Here is a 16,330-nt window from a genome sequence, read left to right as displayed (position 1 = left end):
AGGGTAGTTGAGGCCAGTTCATTGGCTATATTTAAGAGGGAGTTAGATGTGGCCCTTGTGGCTAAAGGGATCAGGGGTATGGAGAGAAGGCAGGTACGGGATACTGAGTTGGATGATCAGCCATGATCATATTGAATGGCGGTGCAGGCTCGAAGGGCCGAATGGCCTACTCCTGCACCTAGTTTCTATGTTTCACCCACTGAGTTACTCCAGCATTTTGTGTCTTATCAGCAATTCTATCGTGCTGCCCTTGTTGGTTTATCTTGTTTTTTGTTTAAAGATAAAAGTGCCGCGGTAGTGTAGGTCAGCAGGTCAAGCAGTGTGTGAACAGCGTGGGTTGGTGACGTTTCCAGTTATTCTGGTTGTATTTGCTCGAGGTGAAGGGGTATTTTGGAGCCTACCCTCCTCTTTCCACCCCCGCTGCCTAACTGGATGCGCTGCACAGAGAGGCTGGGCAAGTTGGACACCGCTGACTGATTTATCTTTTGCTTCAGGCTGAAGAAATTGAATACTGCTGCGAGAAATGCAATGGGAAAAATGCGGTTGTGACCCACAAGTTCAGCAGGCTACCCAGGTCAGTAACTGAGTTTAGTTTTAGTTTAGAGATACAGCGAGGAAAGACCAAGTCCGTGCCGACCAGCCATCCCCGCACATTAATAGCCCCTGTCCCACGGTACGAGTTCATTCCAAGAATTCATTTTAAATAATCAAACTCGGGGTAAGCACAGAGAATGAACGTAGCGGGTGTGTCGGAGCTCGGGGACGTCTCTTAGCGGCTCGTAACGCTAACGGCAGGTACTCGGGGAAAACTCGCTAACGGCAGGTAAGCTCGGGAAGACTCGTGAAGATTTTTCAACACGTTGAAAAATGTCCACGAGTACCGACGAGCGGCCATTACCGTAAATCTCCGAGTTCGAATCAGGGCAAACTTGGGAGAGCTCGTGGAATGAACTCGTACCGTGGGTCAGCGCTAAGACACTATCCCACGCACACGCACACACATACACCACACCCACACGCGCACACACTATCGCACGCACACGTGCATACACTCACACACCAACACACACACCAACACACACACACTAACACACTAACACACACACACACACACACACACACACACACACACACTAACACACAAACACACACACACACACACACACAAGGGATACGTTTTTACATTTACACCAAGCCAATTAACCTACAAAACCCGTACATTTTTGGAGTGTGGGAGGAAACCGAAGATCTCGGATAAAAACCCACACGGGTCACGGGGAGAACGTACAAACTCCGTGCAGACAGCACCCCTCTCCGGAGACCAGTCTCCAACCCGGTTCTCCGGCGCTGCAAGCACTATAAGGCAGCAGCTCGACCGCTGTGCCGCCCTGTGGATGGAGTGGGGTGGTGACTGAGGCTGAAGGCTGGATTTTCTTGACGATACTCCTCTTCCCTTCTTGTGCTTGCTAATTCTATTTGTTCTTAGAGTCGTACAGCAGGCAGACAGACGAGCTCTTTGGTCCAACTTCACACAGATGTTGCCAGGACTAGAGTGCCGGAGCTTATAGAGAGAGGATGAGCAGACTGGGACTTTATTCCATAGAGGGAGTGCAGAGAAGGTTCACCAGACTGATTCCTGGGATGTCAGGGCTGTCTTATGAAGAAAGACTGGATAGACTTGGTTTATACTCTCTAGAATTTAGAAGATTGAGAGGGGATCTTATAGAAACTTACAAAATTCTTAAGGGGTTGGACAGGCTAGATGCAGGAAGATTGTTCCCGATGTCAAGAGTCAAGAGTCAATTTAATTGTCATTTGGACCCCTAGAGGTCCAAACGAAATGCCGTTTCTGCAGCCATACATTACACACAAATAGACCCAGACACAACATAATTACAATTTTACATAAACATCCATCACATAGCTGTGATGGAAGGCCAAAAAAAAACTTATCTCTCCACAGCACTCTCCCCCCCCCCCCCCCCCCCCCCCCCCCCCCCCCCCCCCCCCAACCGGATGTCAGAGTCATAGCCCCCGGCTGGCGATGGCGATTGTCCCGCGGCCATTGAAGCCACGCCGGGTGGTGCGAGGTCGCACACCGGGTCTTGGTGTTGGAGCCCCCGGTGTGCGCTCGTAAAGTCCCGCAGCCGTTCCAGCCGCGTGGGGCAATGGTGTTAGGCCCCGCTCCAGGAGCTCTTCGACCCTGCAACTCGAGCGGGAGAATTCGCCGTTGCGGGAGCCCGCGGCTCCTCTGGAGAGAGACCGCTTTTCGGGGCTCCCGCAACGCCGCTGTCCGCAGACCCGCAGCAGCAGCAGCCCCCGACTCAGCAGCAGCCCCCGACTCCGCAGCAGCCCCCGACTCAGCAGCAGCAGCAGCAGCAGCAACCCGCTCCGGACTCGACCAGCCCCGCGACGGCGACGGTGAGTAGCACCTGAGTCCCCGGCTTCCTCCTGTTGGAGGCCGCTCCTCGTTACGGCCTCAACGACACCTGAGACCCGACGAGAAAAGGTCGGGTCTCCAGTGCAGGGAGAGATTTAAAAAGTTTCCCCCCCCCCCCCCCCCCCCCCACACACACCCCCAACAAAAATAACAAAAACTACATTAAAACACAGACAGAAAATAATAAAAACGCGGACAGACTGCAGAGGCCGCTGCTGGCCAGAGCCGCGCCGCCTAGGGAAGTCCAGGACAAGGGGTCACAGCTTAAGGTTAAAGGGGAAATCCTTTAAAACCGAGATGAGAAGAACTTTTTTCACACAGGGTGGTGAATCTCTGGAACTCTCTGCCGCAGAGGGTAGTTGAGGCCAGTTCATTGGCTATATTTAAGAGGGAGTTAGATGTGGCCCTTGTGGCTAAGGGGATCAGGGGGTATGGAGAGAAGGCAGGTATGGGATACCTGAGTTGGATGATCAGCCATGATCATATTGAATGGCGGTGCAGGCTCGAAGGGCCGAATGGCCTCTACTCCTGCACCTAATTTCTATGTTTCTAACCCTCTAGCTGTCTCCTCCCACCCTCCTATTCGCCCCCGCCCTCGGGCTCCTCCTCCTCCCCTTTTCCTTCCTTCTCCACCCCCACCCCCCATCAGTCTGAAGAAGGGTTTCGGCCCGAAACGTTGCCTATTTCCTTCGCTCCATAGATGCTGCTGCACCCGCTGAGTTTCTCCAGCACTTTTGTGTACCAAGGATTTACCTTTATCTGCCTTAAGAATATTCAGTAATTTGGCCACTACCACCGTCTGTGGCAATGAGTTCCACAGATTCACCACCCTCTGACCAAAGAAATTCCTCCTCATCTCCTTTCTAAAGATAGATCCTTTAATTCTGAGGCTGTGACCTCTGGTCCTAGACTCTCCCACTAGTGGAAACATCCTCTCCACATCCACTATCCAGGCCTTTCACTATTCGGTAAGTTTCAATGAGGTGTCCCCTCATCCTTCTAAACTCCAGCGAGTACAGGCCCAGTGCTGTCAAACGCTCATCAAATAATAACCCACTCATTCCTGGGACCATCCCTGTTCTCATCACCCTCTCTGCATGAAGAAACTGCCCCTTGCGTCTTTCCCCTCTCATCTCAAAACAATGACCTCTAGTTCTGGACTAGATGACCTCTAGTTCTGGGGGAAAAATGCAGTCACCGTCCACTTTATCTATGCCACCTATGATTATGCACACAAAAGAACACTGGATAGAAACATAGAAATTAGGTGCAGGAGTAGGCCATTCGGCCCTTCGAGCCTGCACCGCCATTCAATACGATCATGGCTGATCATCCAACTCGGTATCCCATACCTACCTTCTCTCCATACCCTCTGATCCCCTTAGCCACAAGGGCCACATCTAACTCCCTCTTAAATATAGCCAATGAACTGGCCTCGACTACCCTCTGCGGCAGAGAGTTCCAGAGATTCACCACTCTCTGTGTGAAAAAAGTTCTTCTCATCTCGGTTTTAAAGGATTTCCCCCTTATCCTTAAGCTGTGACCCCTTGTCCTGGACTTCCCTAACATCGGGAACAATCTTCTTGCATCTAGCCTGTCCAACCCCTTAAGAATTTTGTAAGTTTCTATAAGATCCCCTCTCAATCTCCTAAATTCTAGAGAGTATAAACCAAGTCTATCCAGTCTTTCTTCATAAGACAGTCCTGACATCCCAGGAATCAGTCTGGTGAACCGTCTCTGCACTCCCTCTATGGCAATACTGTCCTTCCTCAGATTTCCTCAGATAGCCACCGGGTGGTCACAGGAGTGGAAGGCAACCTCATCTCCATTACACAGCTACATTTCTTCACCAGATAAAAGCTGTCCAGGGTCTGACCTCCCCAGAGGAGCGTGGGTGAAACTCAACAGACTTGGTGCTGGAGTTGGGCGTTTCAATGCCAGCGTGTGGAGATGGGGGCTCCCTCCGCCAGAGCCCAGCCTGTGAATGTGGAGCAGAACAACAGACAGCCGACCATGTCATCTCTGGGTGCCCGCTCTACCACACACCACATGGAGCTCTGTCAGGGCCTGGCGGACATTGACGCCAACAGAGACAACAACCAGGCTGCTCATCACCCGGCTTGAGATCTAACTATTCCTTTGGTTTATGTTTCATTCACAAGAAGATTATGGACACCCCCTCTCCAGCCCCTCCTGATGCCCCTGACACCTGGTAACATCCTGGTGAATTATTTCATCCCCCCCCCTCCCCGTTCCATGGTAACACCAGTCAGATTGATAGACCGACTGTCAGATCCCGTCTGCCCGTGTAACGGGGCAACCACCTCAGCCAGTCTGCATGCGTGCATAGCTTCAGTCAGGGTGGGATCTGGTCTTCGCAGCAGCTCAGATCGTAACTTCTGATCCAGCATACCGGTAACTAAAATATATCTAGTGAGCTGATCACACATGTTCTCGAATCGGCACCACTGAGCAAGGTAGCACAGGACAGCGATGAAACATTCATCAGGCTGCTGTTTTCTTGTAAAGAATCTGGCCCGCTCCAATGTACAGGAGCAGAGAGGTTCTACTGCAGTTGTACAGGGGTCTTGGTGAGACCACACCTGGAGTATTGCGTACAGTTTTGGTCTCCAAATCTGAGGAAGGACATTATTGCCATAGAGGGAGTGCAGAGACGGTTCACCAGACTGATTCCTGGGATGTCAGGACTGTCTTATGAAGAAAGACTGGATAGACTTGGTTTATACTCTTTAGAATTTAGAAGATTGAGAGGGGATCTTATAGAAACTTACAAAATTCTTAAGGGGTTGGGCAGGCTAGATGCAAGAAGATTGTTCCCGATGTTAGGGAAGTCCAGGACAAGGGGTCACAGCTTGAGGATAAAGGGGAAATCCTTTAAAACCGAGATGAGAAGAACTTTTTTCACGCAGAGAGTGGTGAATCTGTGGAACTCTCTGCCACAGAGGGTAGTTGAGGCCAGTTCATTGGCTATATTTAAGAGGGAGTTAGATGTGGCCCTTGTGGCTAAGGGGATCAGGGGGTATGGAGAGAAGGCAGGTACGGGATACTGAGTTGGATGATCAGCCATGATCATATTGAATGGCGGTGCAGGCTCGAAGGGCCGAATGGCCTCTACTCCTGCACCTAATTTCATTGTTTCTAATGTACGGTTAGAGGGCAAGTCACAAATTTCCGCAAACTTTCGTACGAGACATGCCGGGTCGTTGGCAGACTCCGCCGGCTCGATGATCTGGTCGTTGTCATCCAGGACCGCTGGGATTGTAAGTGAAAGTCTGAGCTCGCTTCATAGCATCAGGGCCAGCAAGGTTCAGCAGGAGTGAGCCTTTGACCGCATCAGGGTCATTTTGGTGCACGATATTGATGAAGTGGTTGTAGTCCAGCACAAAAGTAGCCCATCGCTCCACAACGTCAGCATCAAAGACAAGGGGCGAGGGCTTGCGGCACGAGAATGACATGGCGTGGAGGGGATTTAAACACTAGTTAAACTAGGAGCAAATAAAACCCGATGAACAGGAGGCACGCGTTTAACTTGCCGACACCATGTAAAGAAGTCAAGTCTGGCACACTTGTAACTTTACTGAGTATTTAATAAAGGCACATGTCCCAGTACTGACTGCATCTAGTCTTCAGGCGTACTGGAACCAGGGGAGGAGCAAGGGGAAGATATCACAGTTATACTGAGATAACTAAGGCGTGGTTAGTGGTATTGAGGTAGCTACATTATAGGTTGCATGCATAAACCATCTACACTATCCTTCCTGACTTTTATGAATTGTCCCTTGTTGTGGTGTGGCAGCGGTTCGACAGCAGTCCGTCTTTTTTAAATGTTTGTCTCGTTAAATGTTTGTGTTGATTCTAGTTTTTATTATTTTGTAGCTGTGTATATGTGGGGGAAACCATTTAATCTCTTCCCTGTTCGGGGACCCGACTTTTTCCCTGTCGGGTCTCCAATGTCGTTGAGCCTAACATAACACCGTGGAGCCGGTGGGACCAGCCTGTCTCCAGTCACAGAGCCTGCAGGCTTGATTGACATCGCGGAGCTGGCTGACTTCGGGACGGGGAGAGCTGTAGTGGCGCGCGGCTGCGACCCGGCTTCGGAGCTTCAGAGGATCCGGCCACAGGCCCCGTGGACGGTAACGTCGGGAGCTCGCAGGTCCCTGGTGGGAGACCGCTTTTCGGAGTTCCCGCAACGGAACTTCTCCCGCTGGAATCTCGGGGGTTTAAATGACTCGGAGCGGGGCCTAACGTCGTCCGGCGCGGCTTAACGGCCACGGGACTTACCATCGCCCGCCGGGGGCTTTAACATCGGGAGCCCCAGTCGCCTCGACGCTGCAGTTGGACTGCTGGACCGCGGGAGAAGAACAAAGGGAAGAGATAAGATTTTGCCTTCCATCACAGTGAGGACATGTTGGAGATTCACTGTGATGGATGTTTGTGTTAAGTGTGCGTCTGGTTTTTTTTGTAATGTTTTAGACTGTAGAAATGCAATTTCGTTCAAACCAAACTGTTTGAATGACAATAAAAGGCATTCTATTCTGGTGTGTAGGATAATGTTAGTGTGCAGTGGGATTGCTGGTCAGTGTGGACTCGGTGCGCCAAACCCATGTTGTATCTCTAATGTCTAAATATCTTTATCACGGGCCCTGCCTCTCGATACCGTTCGTCCCTGACCGCTCTCCACGTGCAAAGAGGGTCCCCTGGTTGTGCTAACAGACTGGCTTCTTCTTGCAGGGTCCTCATCCTCCACCTGAAACGGTACAGCTTTAACGTGCAGCTCTCTCTGAATAACAAGCTGGGCCAGCAGGTGATCATCCCCAAGTACCTGGCCCTCGCTGCCCACTGCACTGAGACCACACGGCAGCCCCATGTACTGGCCTGGAACACGCAAGGTCCAATGTAAGTAAATGTTGGGTGGGTGGGTGTATGGAGCAAGCTGCCGGAGGAGGTAACCATATAACCATATAACAATTACAGCACGGAAACAGGCCATCTCGGCACTACAAGTCCGTGCTGAACAAATTTTTTTCCCCTTAGTCCCACCTGCCTGCACTCATACCATAACCCTCCATTCCCTTCTCATCCATATGCCTATCCAATTTATTTTTAAATGATACCAATGAACCTGCCTCCACCACTTCCACTGGAAGCTCATTCCACACCGCTACCACTCTCTGCGTAAAGAAGTTCCCCCTCATATTACCCCTAAACTTCTGTCCCTTAATTCTGAAGTCATGTCCTCTTTTTGAATCTTCCCTATTCTCAAAGGGAAAAGTTTGTCCACATCAACTCTGTCTATCCCTCTCATCATTTTAAAGACCTCTATCAGGTCCCCCCTTAACCTTCTGCGCTCCAGAGAATAAAGACCTAACTTATTCAACCTATCTCTGTAACTTAGTTGTTGAAACCCAGGCAACATTCTAGTAAATCTCCTCTGTACTCTCTCCAGGTAGTTGAGGCTGGGACTATCCCATCGTTTAAGGGACATTTTGACAGACATGTACATGGATAGGACAGGTTTGGAGGGATATGGACCGAGCGCAGGCAGGTGGGACTAGTGTAGCTGGGACATGTTGGCTGTTGTGGGCAGGTTGGGCCGAAGGGTCTGTTTCCACACTATCACTCTAACAGGCAGCATCTCTGGAGAGGAGGAATGGATAACGTTTCAGGTCGAGACTGGGTGGTTTTGGGTTGAATGAAGAAGGGTCGCGACCCGACACATCTCCCATTCCTTCTCTCCAGAGATGCTGCCTGTCCTGTAAGCTGAACTACTCCAGCTTTTTGTGTCTACAGCATCTCTGGAGAATGTGTGCGGGTGACATTCCGGGTCAGGACCCTTCAGAGGTTCCTCCAAAGATGCTGCCTGACTTGCTGCGCGACTTCAGCACCTTTATTTCAACAAATTACAACTACAGGTGTCAGAGGCTATGGGGGGGGGAAGGCAGGAGAATGGGGTTAGGAGGGAGGGATAGATCAGCCATGATTGAATGGCAGAGTAGACTTGATGGGCCGAATGGCCTAATTCTACTAATCCTTCATCGGCGATCACTCGAAATGAGTCTGACTGTCTTCTCATGGAGGACGCCTGTGCGTGACTTTGTTTAACGTGGGGAGACTGGTGCACAGACAGCCACCCCACGGTCCTTGACAGATCTGGGTCAGGATCCAGTGGCATGGAGTCCAAGACGACCGCAGACCCTTTTCTGCTGCAGCCTTCATCCGCCTTCCCAGCCGTTGTGACGTTAGCTCCACTAAGGTCAGCCATCATCCTCCGCCTGTTCCACCGTTGAGGTCTTGGTTGGATTGCTCTTTGTCAGAGACCTCCCCCTCTACCTTACCGCCATGGGTGGCCCTACCAGGAGCGTAGCTCCAGACGGCATCGCTCTCAGGATCTCAAGCTTCTCCACCACGACAAGATGACAATCCACGGAGAAGTCCTATTCCTTTTGGCACACACAAGTAGTGACAAGATTTTAAACAGCATGCTGCTGACTGTAAAATACTTTGGGGTGATCTGTGGTAGTGAAAGGTATAATAGAAAGGAGTCTGAAGAAGGGTTTCGGCCCGAAACGTCGCCTATTTCCTTCGCTCCATACATGCTGCTGCACCCGCTGAGTTTCTCCAGCATTTTTGTGTACTTTCGATCTTCCAGCATCTGCAGTTCCTTCTTGAACATAATAGAAAGGGGCACTGTTTGTTTTGAAAACACTCGGTGCATGTGCATTTGTGACTTTGCTTGAAGGATTTGCTTGAAAGCCCAGTGGTCAGAACCCTTTATCAGCCTTCAAATTGTACCAAGTAAGAGAACAAACGGCACCTCAGATTAACAACGCATCCAAAAACTGACCCCTGGCAGTGTGGCACTCTCTCAATACTGGAGAACCTGTCAAATGTTTATCCGAAGTTTCTGAAGTGGGACTTCAAGACCAAGAGTTCTTGCCTCTAGCCTCTGACCACGCTATGTAAGAGGCTAGTCAAGTCAAGTTTATTTGTCACATACACATACGAGATGTGCAGTGAAATGAAAGTGGCAATGCTCGCGGACTTTTGTCAACAACAAAACAACCAAACAAATTATAAACACAATCATAACACACATATAAGAGGCTAGAATGGTACATTAAAATACAGACAGTAGACAGTAGGTGCAGGAGTAGGCCATTCGGCCCTTCCAGCCAGCACCGCCATTCAAAGTGATCATGGCTGATCATCCCCAATCAGTACCCCGTTCCCCGTGCAGGTGACGTTTGATTAAAAAAATCTGTGTTTTAAAGGTCTTTCAGTAAAAAGGAGAAATTTTAATGGAGTATAAATATAAGGGACTGCGGATGCTTGTTTACCAAATAAGCACACGTTACTCGAGTAACATGAAGCATTTGTGGTGGAATTCTCTGCCTCAGGAGGCCGGTTCTCTGGATACTTACAAGAGAGAGCTAGATAGGGCTCTTAAAGATAGCGGAGTCAGGGGATATGGGGAGGAGGCAGGAATGGGGTACTGGTTGGGGATGATCAGCCATGATCACATTGAATGGCGCTGCTGGCTCGAAGGGCCGAATGGCCTACTCCTGCACCTATGGTCTATTGAACATGGATAAGTGACATTTCGGGACAGGACCGGTGACATTTAATTTAATATATGAGTGTTTCTGCTAGAGTTTTGTGCAATCTGTAACTGGGTATTGTTATTACTATTTGCATTTTGCAGTTCACGACCACTGAAAACCTCGCAGTCAGTCAACTCTACACTTGTGCAGACTACACTGGGGAGGTAAGCGTGCAGGTCGTGGTCTCACTGTAGTGCAACCCAGCGGGGAAGATTAATCATCGCCCACCGCACCGGGGTAGAGGAGATCCAGGTCGGGGTGCTGGGTAAATAGGGAGGGGAGGGGGGGGGGGGGTAGGGTTGGGTTTAGGAGAATGATCCCAGGAATGAGTGGGTTAACATATGATGAGCGTTTGACGGCACTGGGCCTGTACTCACTGGAGTTTAGAAGAATGAGGGGTGACACCTCATTGAAACGTACAGAATAGTGAAAGGCCTGGATAGAGTGGATGTGGAGAGGATGTTTCCACTAGTGGGAGAGTCCACTGCCTCAGAATTAAAGGATGGACCTATTAGAAAGGAGATGAGGATGAATTTCTTTGGTCAGAGGGTGGGGAATCTGTGGAGTCCATTGCCACAGGCGGCTGTGGAGGCCAAGTCAGTGGGTATATTCAAGTCAGAGATAGATAGTGATTAGTAAGGGGGTCAGGGGTTATGGCAGGAGAATGGGGTTAGGAGGGAGAGATAGATCAGCCGTGGTTGAATGGCGGAGTGGACTTGATGGTCTGATAGACTAATTCAGCTCCTATCACTTATGACGCTATAGGGAGTTAGATGTGGCCCTTGTTGCTAAAGGGATCAGGGGGTATGGAGAGAAGGCAGGTACAGGATACTGAGTTGGATGATCAGCCATGATCATATTGAATGGCGGTGCAGGCTGAAAGGGCCGAATGGCCTACTCCTGCACCTATTGTCTATGTGTCTATGTTACTGTGACCTGTGTGGGTTTTCTGCAAGATCGTTTTCCTCCCACACTCCAAAGATGTACAAGTTTGTAGATTAATTGGCTTGGTATTAAAAGTTAAATTCCCCCTAGTGTGTGTGTGTGTGTGGGGTATTGTTAGTGTGCGGGGATCGCTGGCCAGTGCTGACTCGTGGGCTGAATGGCCCGTTTCTGCGGTATCCCTAAACAAAATCGGAGCCGGCGCCAATGACTCTGGAAAGGTGGAGCCCACAATGGTCCATTGTTGGCTGTGGAAGTGGTGATAGTGGGGGGATACGAAGAGTGCAACTAGCAAAACGACTTAGGAGGGGGGGGGGGGAGGGGAGGTGTGGGGGGGGGGGTTTAGATGCAAGGGAATTTCAAGCAGCATTCTGGTGAATCTCTCTGTGTCATGTCTGCTCGTAGGAAGTACTGCTTCAAGTCGTCAATCGTGATCCAGGACTCGGACAGTGAAGATGAGCAGGTGAAGCGAGCCATGATGATCAGCAAACAGATGAGTGAACAGGTTCACCGAGAGTCACAGCAGGAGGACCAGGAAATACAGCTGGTGAGACAATAGACCATTCGGCCCTTCGAGTCAGCACCGCCATTCACTGTGGTCATAGCTGATCATCCACAATCAGTACCCCGATCCTACCTTCTCCCCATATCCCTTCCCTACCTTTAAGAGCCCTATCTCAAGAGAAAGCATGCAGAAAATTGGCCTCCACCGCCCTCTGAGGCAGAGAATTCCACAGACTCGCCCCTCTCTGTGTGAGAAAAAGTGTTTCCTCGTCTCCGTTCTAAATGGCTTACCCCCTTATTCTTAAACTGTGTGTGGCCCCTGGTTCTGGACTCCCCCAACATCGGGAAGCTGCCCACCTGAGCACTGGTAGTTTAGGCTGAGAAGATGGCAGGAACCCAAGCAACTACTTGCCTGTTGGCTTTAATTTGTAGGAAGGAACTGTAGATGGTGGTTTAAACCGAAGATAGACACAAAAAGCTGGAGTAACTCAGCGAACGGGCAGCATCTCTGGAGAGAAGGAATGGGTGATGTTTCGGGTCTGAAGAAAGGTCTCAACCCGGAACATCACAGTTTCAGGTCAAGTCAAGTTTATTTGTCACATACACATACGAGATGTGCAGTGAAATGAAAGTGGCAATGTTTTGTGCAAAAGACAAACAACAAAACAACCAAACAAATTATAAACACAATCATAACACACATATTCTTTTACATAATAAATAATGGAAGGAAAAACGTTCTGTAGAGTTAGTCCCTGGTGAGATAGGCGTTTACAGTCCGAATTGCCTCTGGGAAGAAACTCCTTCTCAACCTCTCCGTTCTCACCGCATGGCAACGGAGGCGTTTGCCTGACCGTAGCAGCTGGAACAGTCCGTTGCAGGGGTGGAAGGGGTCTCCCATGATTTTGTTTGCTCTGGAGTTGCACCTCCTGTTGTATAGTTTCTGCAGGGGGGTGAGTGAAGTTCCCATAGTGCGTTCGGCAGAACGCACTACTCTCTGCAGAGCCTTCTTGTCCTTGGCAGAGCAATTCCCAAACCAGATGGTAATGTTCCCGGACAAGATGCTTTCCACCGCCGCTGCGTAGAAGCACTGGAGGATCCTCGGAGACACTCTGAATTTCCTCAATTGCCTGAGGTGGTAAAGGCGCTGCCTTGCCTTACTCACGAGTGCTGAGGCGTGTGATGCCCATGTCATATCCTCAGAGATGTGGACTCCCAGATATTTGAAACAGTTCACCCTATCCACAGGATCCCCATTTATCCTCAATGGAGTGTACGTCCTCGGATGATGTGCACTCCTAAAGTCCACGATCAGCTCCTTCGTTTTTTTGATGTTCTAGAGGAGGCTGTTATCTTGGCACCAGAGTGCTAGATCAGCCACCTCCTCCCGGTAGGCCTTCTCATCGTTGTCTGAGATCAGGCCCACCACCACAGTGTCATCAGCAAACTTAATTATTGAATTGGAGCTGAACCTAGCCACACAGTCATGTGTGTACAGGGAGTACAATAGGGGGCTGAGGACGCAACCCTGGGGCGATCCTGTGCTCAGGGTGAGGGACTCCGATGTATTCCCTCCCATCTTGACTACCTGGGGCCTGGCGGTGAGAAAGTCCAGGACCCAGGCACACAGGGTCTCTCCAGAGATGCTGCCAGCCCACTGAGTTTCCTTCTCTCCAGAGAGGCTGCCTGCCCGCTGAGTTTCTCCAGCTTATTGTGTGTCTCTCTCTAGCTTTAGTTTAGTTTAGAGATACAGTGCGGAAACAGGACCTTCGGCCCACCGAGCCCGTACTGACCAGCGAACCCCATACACTAGCACCATGCTACACACACTCAGGATCATTTACAGGAGGCAATTAACCTACAGACCTGTACGTCTTGATTGTGCCTGGAAACCGGAGCACCTGGAGAAAACACACGGGGAGAACATGCACACTCCGTACAGGCAGCACCTGTACCTGGGATCCCGCCCGGATACCTGGCGCTGTGAGGCAGCAACTCTACCGCTGCGTCACCGTGACGTTTCCTCCCATGTGCTCTGGTTTCCTCCAACTCTGCAAATACACGCAGGTTTGTAGGTTAATTGTCCCCAGTGTAGGATAGAACCAGTGACAATAAACAACAGGTGCAGGAGTAGAGGCCATTTGGCCCTTCGAGCCAGCACCGCCATTCAATATGATCATGGCTGATCATTCCCAATCAGTACCCCGTTCCTGCCTTCTCCCCATATCCCCTGACTCCGCTATTTTTAAGAGCCCTATCTAGCTCTCTTGAAAGCATCCAGAGAACCGGCCTCCACCGCCCTCTGAGGCAGAGAATTCCACAGACTCGCCACTCTCTGAGGAAAAAGTGTTTCCTCATCTCCGTTCTAAATGGCTTACTCCTTATTCTTAAACTGTGTGGCTCCTGGTTCTGGACTCCCCCCAACATCGGGAACATGTTTCCTGCCTCTAGCGTGTCCAAGCCCTTAACAATCTTATATGTTTGGGGTGATGGCTGGTTAGTGCAGACTCTGATGGCAGTGCAAGGGGTGATGGTTGGTCGGCACGGACTCAGTGGGCCGAAGGGCCTGTTTCTTCGCTCTTACCAAGTCAATTAACCTACAAACCTGCACGTCTTTGGAGTGTGGGAGGAAACTGGAGCACCCGGAGAAAACCCACGCAGGTCACGGGGAGAACGTGCAAACTCCGTACTGACAGCGCCCGTAGTCAGGATGGAACCCGGGTCTCTGGCGCTGTGAGGCAGCAGCTCTACCCGCTGCACCACCACTGTGCCGTCTTGTTTAAATGTGCTGCTTGTCTCCTGGTCAGGCTCTCAAGGCAAGCAAGCAGGAGCTGGAGCTCCCGGCCACGACCCTGGTGCTAGACTCGTCCTTTGACAGGATGAGTGAAGATGAGTTGTTGGCCGCCGTGCTGGAGATCAGCAAGCAGGAGACGTCGAGGAGCCCGGGCAGGGACGACGGACAGGAGACGTCCCGGAGCCCGGCTAGAGGCCAGGGACAGGAGACGTTGCGTGACCCGCCCGTGGGCGAGGGGCAGGGGACGTCGCTGAGCCCGGCCATGGTCGAGGGGCAGGAGACGTTGAGGAGCCCGGCCAGGGGCCCGGGGCAGGAGAAGCCCAGCAGCAGCCCCGACACCGGCTTCGGGGACGACGAGGCCCAGGAGTTGTTGGAGCAGCACGAGGTGGCAGAGATGGATGTGTCCAGAAACACCGTGGATACAGGTGGGTCACCGCAGTCATGGAGCGGAAACAGACACTTTGGCCCAACTTGCCCACACCGGCGACACCAGTCCCATCTGCCTGCGCTTGGCCCATATCCCTCCAAACCTGTCCTATCCTATTCAATTTTATTTTTAATATGTTTTATTATTTATTTATTATTTATTTATTTGTGATTTTTTTTTTTTTTTTTTTTATGATACTGCCTGTAAGGGAAATTCATTTCGTTGTCTCAAATTGAGACAATGACAATAAATTTGAATACAATACAATACAATCCATGTGTTCAAGAAGGAACTGCAGATGCTGGAAAAATCGAAGGTACACAAAATTGCTGGAGAAACTCAGCGGGTGCAGCAGCATCTATGGAGCGAAGGAAATAGGCAACGTTTCGGGCCCGAAACGTTGCCTATTTCCTTCGCTCCATAGATGCTGTTGCACCCGCTGAGTTTCTCCAGCAATTTTGTTTACCTGTCCTATCCATGTATCTTCCTAACCGTTTCTTAAATATCGGGATAGTCCCAGCCTCAACTACCTCCTCTGGCAGCTCGTTCCATACACCCACCACCCTTTTTTGTGAAAGCGTTTCCTATTTAATTTTTCTCCTTCACCTTGAACCTATGTCCTCTGGGCACCGCCATTCAATATGAGACTCCAACTCAGTATCCCGTGCCTTCTCTCCCCCCTGAAAAGTCCTGACTCCCTCACAGGAATCAGTCTGGTGAACCTTCTCTCTGTGTGAAAAAAAGTTCTTCTCATTTCGGTTTTAAAGGATTTCCCCCTTATCCTTAAGAATTTCCCTCTTATCCTTAAGCTATGTCCTCTGGGCAAGAGACTGTGCATCTACCCGAAAAGTCCTGACATCCCAGGAATCAGTCTGGTGAACCTTCTCTGTACACCCTCTATGGCAAGAATGTCTTTACTCAGATTTGGAGACCAAAACTGTACGCAATACTCCAGGTGTGGTCTCACCAAGACCCTGTACAACTGCAGTAGAACCTCCCTGCTCCTATACTCAAATCCTTTTGCTGTGAATGCTAACATGCCATTCGCTTTCTTCACTGCCTGCTGCACCTACATGCCTACTTTCAATGACTGGTGTACCATGACACCCAGGTCTCGTTGCATCTCCCCCTTTCCTAATCGGCCACCATTTAGATAATAGTCTACTTTCATGTTTTTGCCACCGAAGTGGATAACCTCACATTTATCGACATTATACTGCATCTGCAAACTAGGAGATGTTGCATTCAATTCCCTCGTCCAAATCATTAATATATATTGTAAATAGCTGGGATCCCAGCACTAAGCCTTGCGGTACCCCACTAGTCACTGCCTGCCATTGTGAAAAGGGCCCGTTTACTCCTACTCTTTGCTTCCTGTCTGCCAGCCAGTTCTCTATCCACATCAATACTGAACCCCCAATACCGAGTGCTTTAAGTTTGTATACTCTTATGTGGGACCTTGGCGAAAGCCTTCTGGAAGTCCAGATACACCACATCCACTGGTTCTCCCTTATCCACTCTACTAGTTACATCCTCGCAAAATTCTATAAGATTCGTCAGACATATTTACCTTTCATAAATCCATGCTGCCTTTGTCCAAT

The 16,330-nt window shown here is 50.2% G+C and overlaps 1 protein-coding gene across 1 annotated transcript in view; it reads left to right on the top strand.

Annotated features, from left to right (window-relative positions):
- Positions 1 to 14,915, top strand: part of LOC129694265 (ubiquitin carboxyl-terminal hydrolase 37-like) — a 55,939-nt gene extending 41,024 nt beyond the window's left edge. Inside the window, exons 14-18 of the mRNA XM_055630982.1 lie at positions 495 to 574; positions 7,193 to 7,357; positions 10,164 to 10,226; positions 11,410 to 11,551; positions 14,316 to 14,915. Coding sequence (XP_055486957.1) covers positions 495 to 574; positions 7,193 to 7,357; positions 10,164 to 10,226; positions 11,410 to 11,551; positions 14,316 to 14,900 — 1,035 coding nt within the window. The 3' untranslated portion in view covers positions 14,901 to 14,915. The remainder of the gene's footprint in view (positions 1 to 494; positions 575 to 7,192; positions 7,358 to 10,163; positions 10,227 to 11,409; positions 11,552 to 14,315) is intronic.
- Positions 14,916 to 16,330: the final 1,415 nt, after the last annotated feature.

Source organism: Leucoraja erinacea, unplaced genomic scaffold (genome assembly GCF_028641065.1).
Source record: "Leucoraja erinacea ecotype New England unplaced genomic scaffold, Leri_hhj_1 Leri_593S, whole genome shotgun sequence".
NCBI lineage: Eukaryota > Metazoa > Chordata > Chondrichthyes > Rajiformes > Rajidae > Leucoraja > Leucoraja erinaceus.
This window is presented reverse-complemented; position numbering and strand designations above follow the sequence as displayed.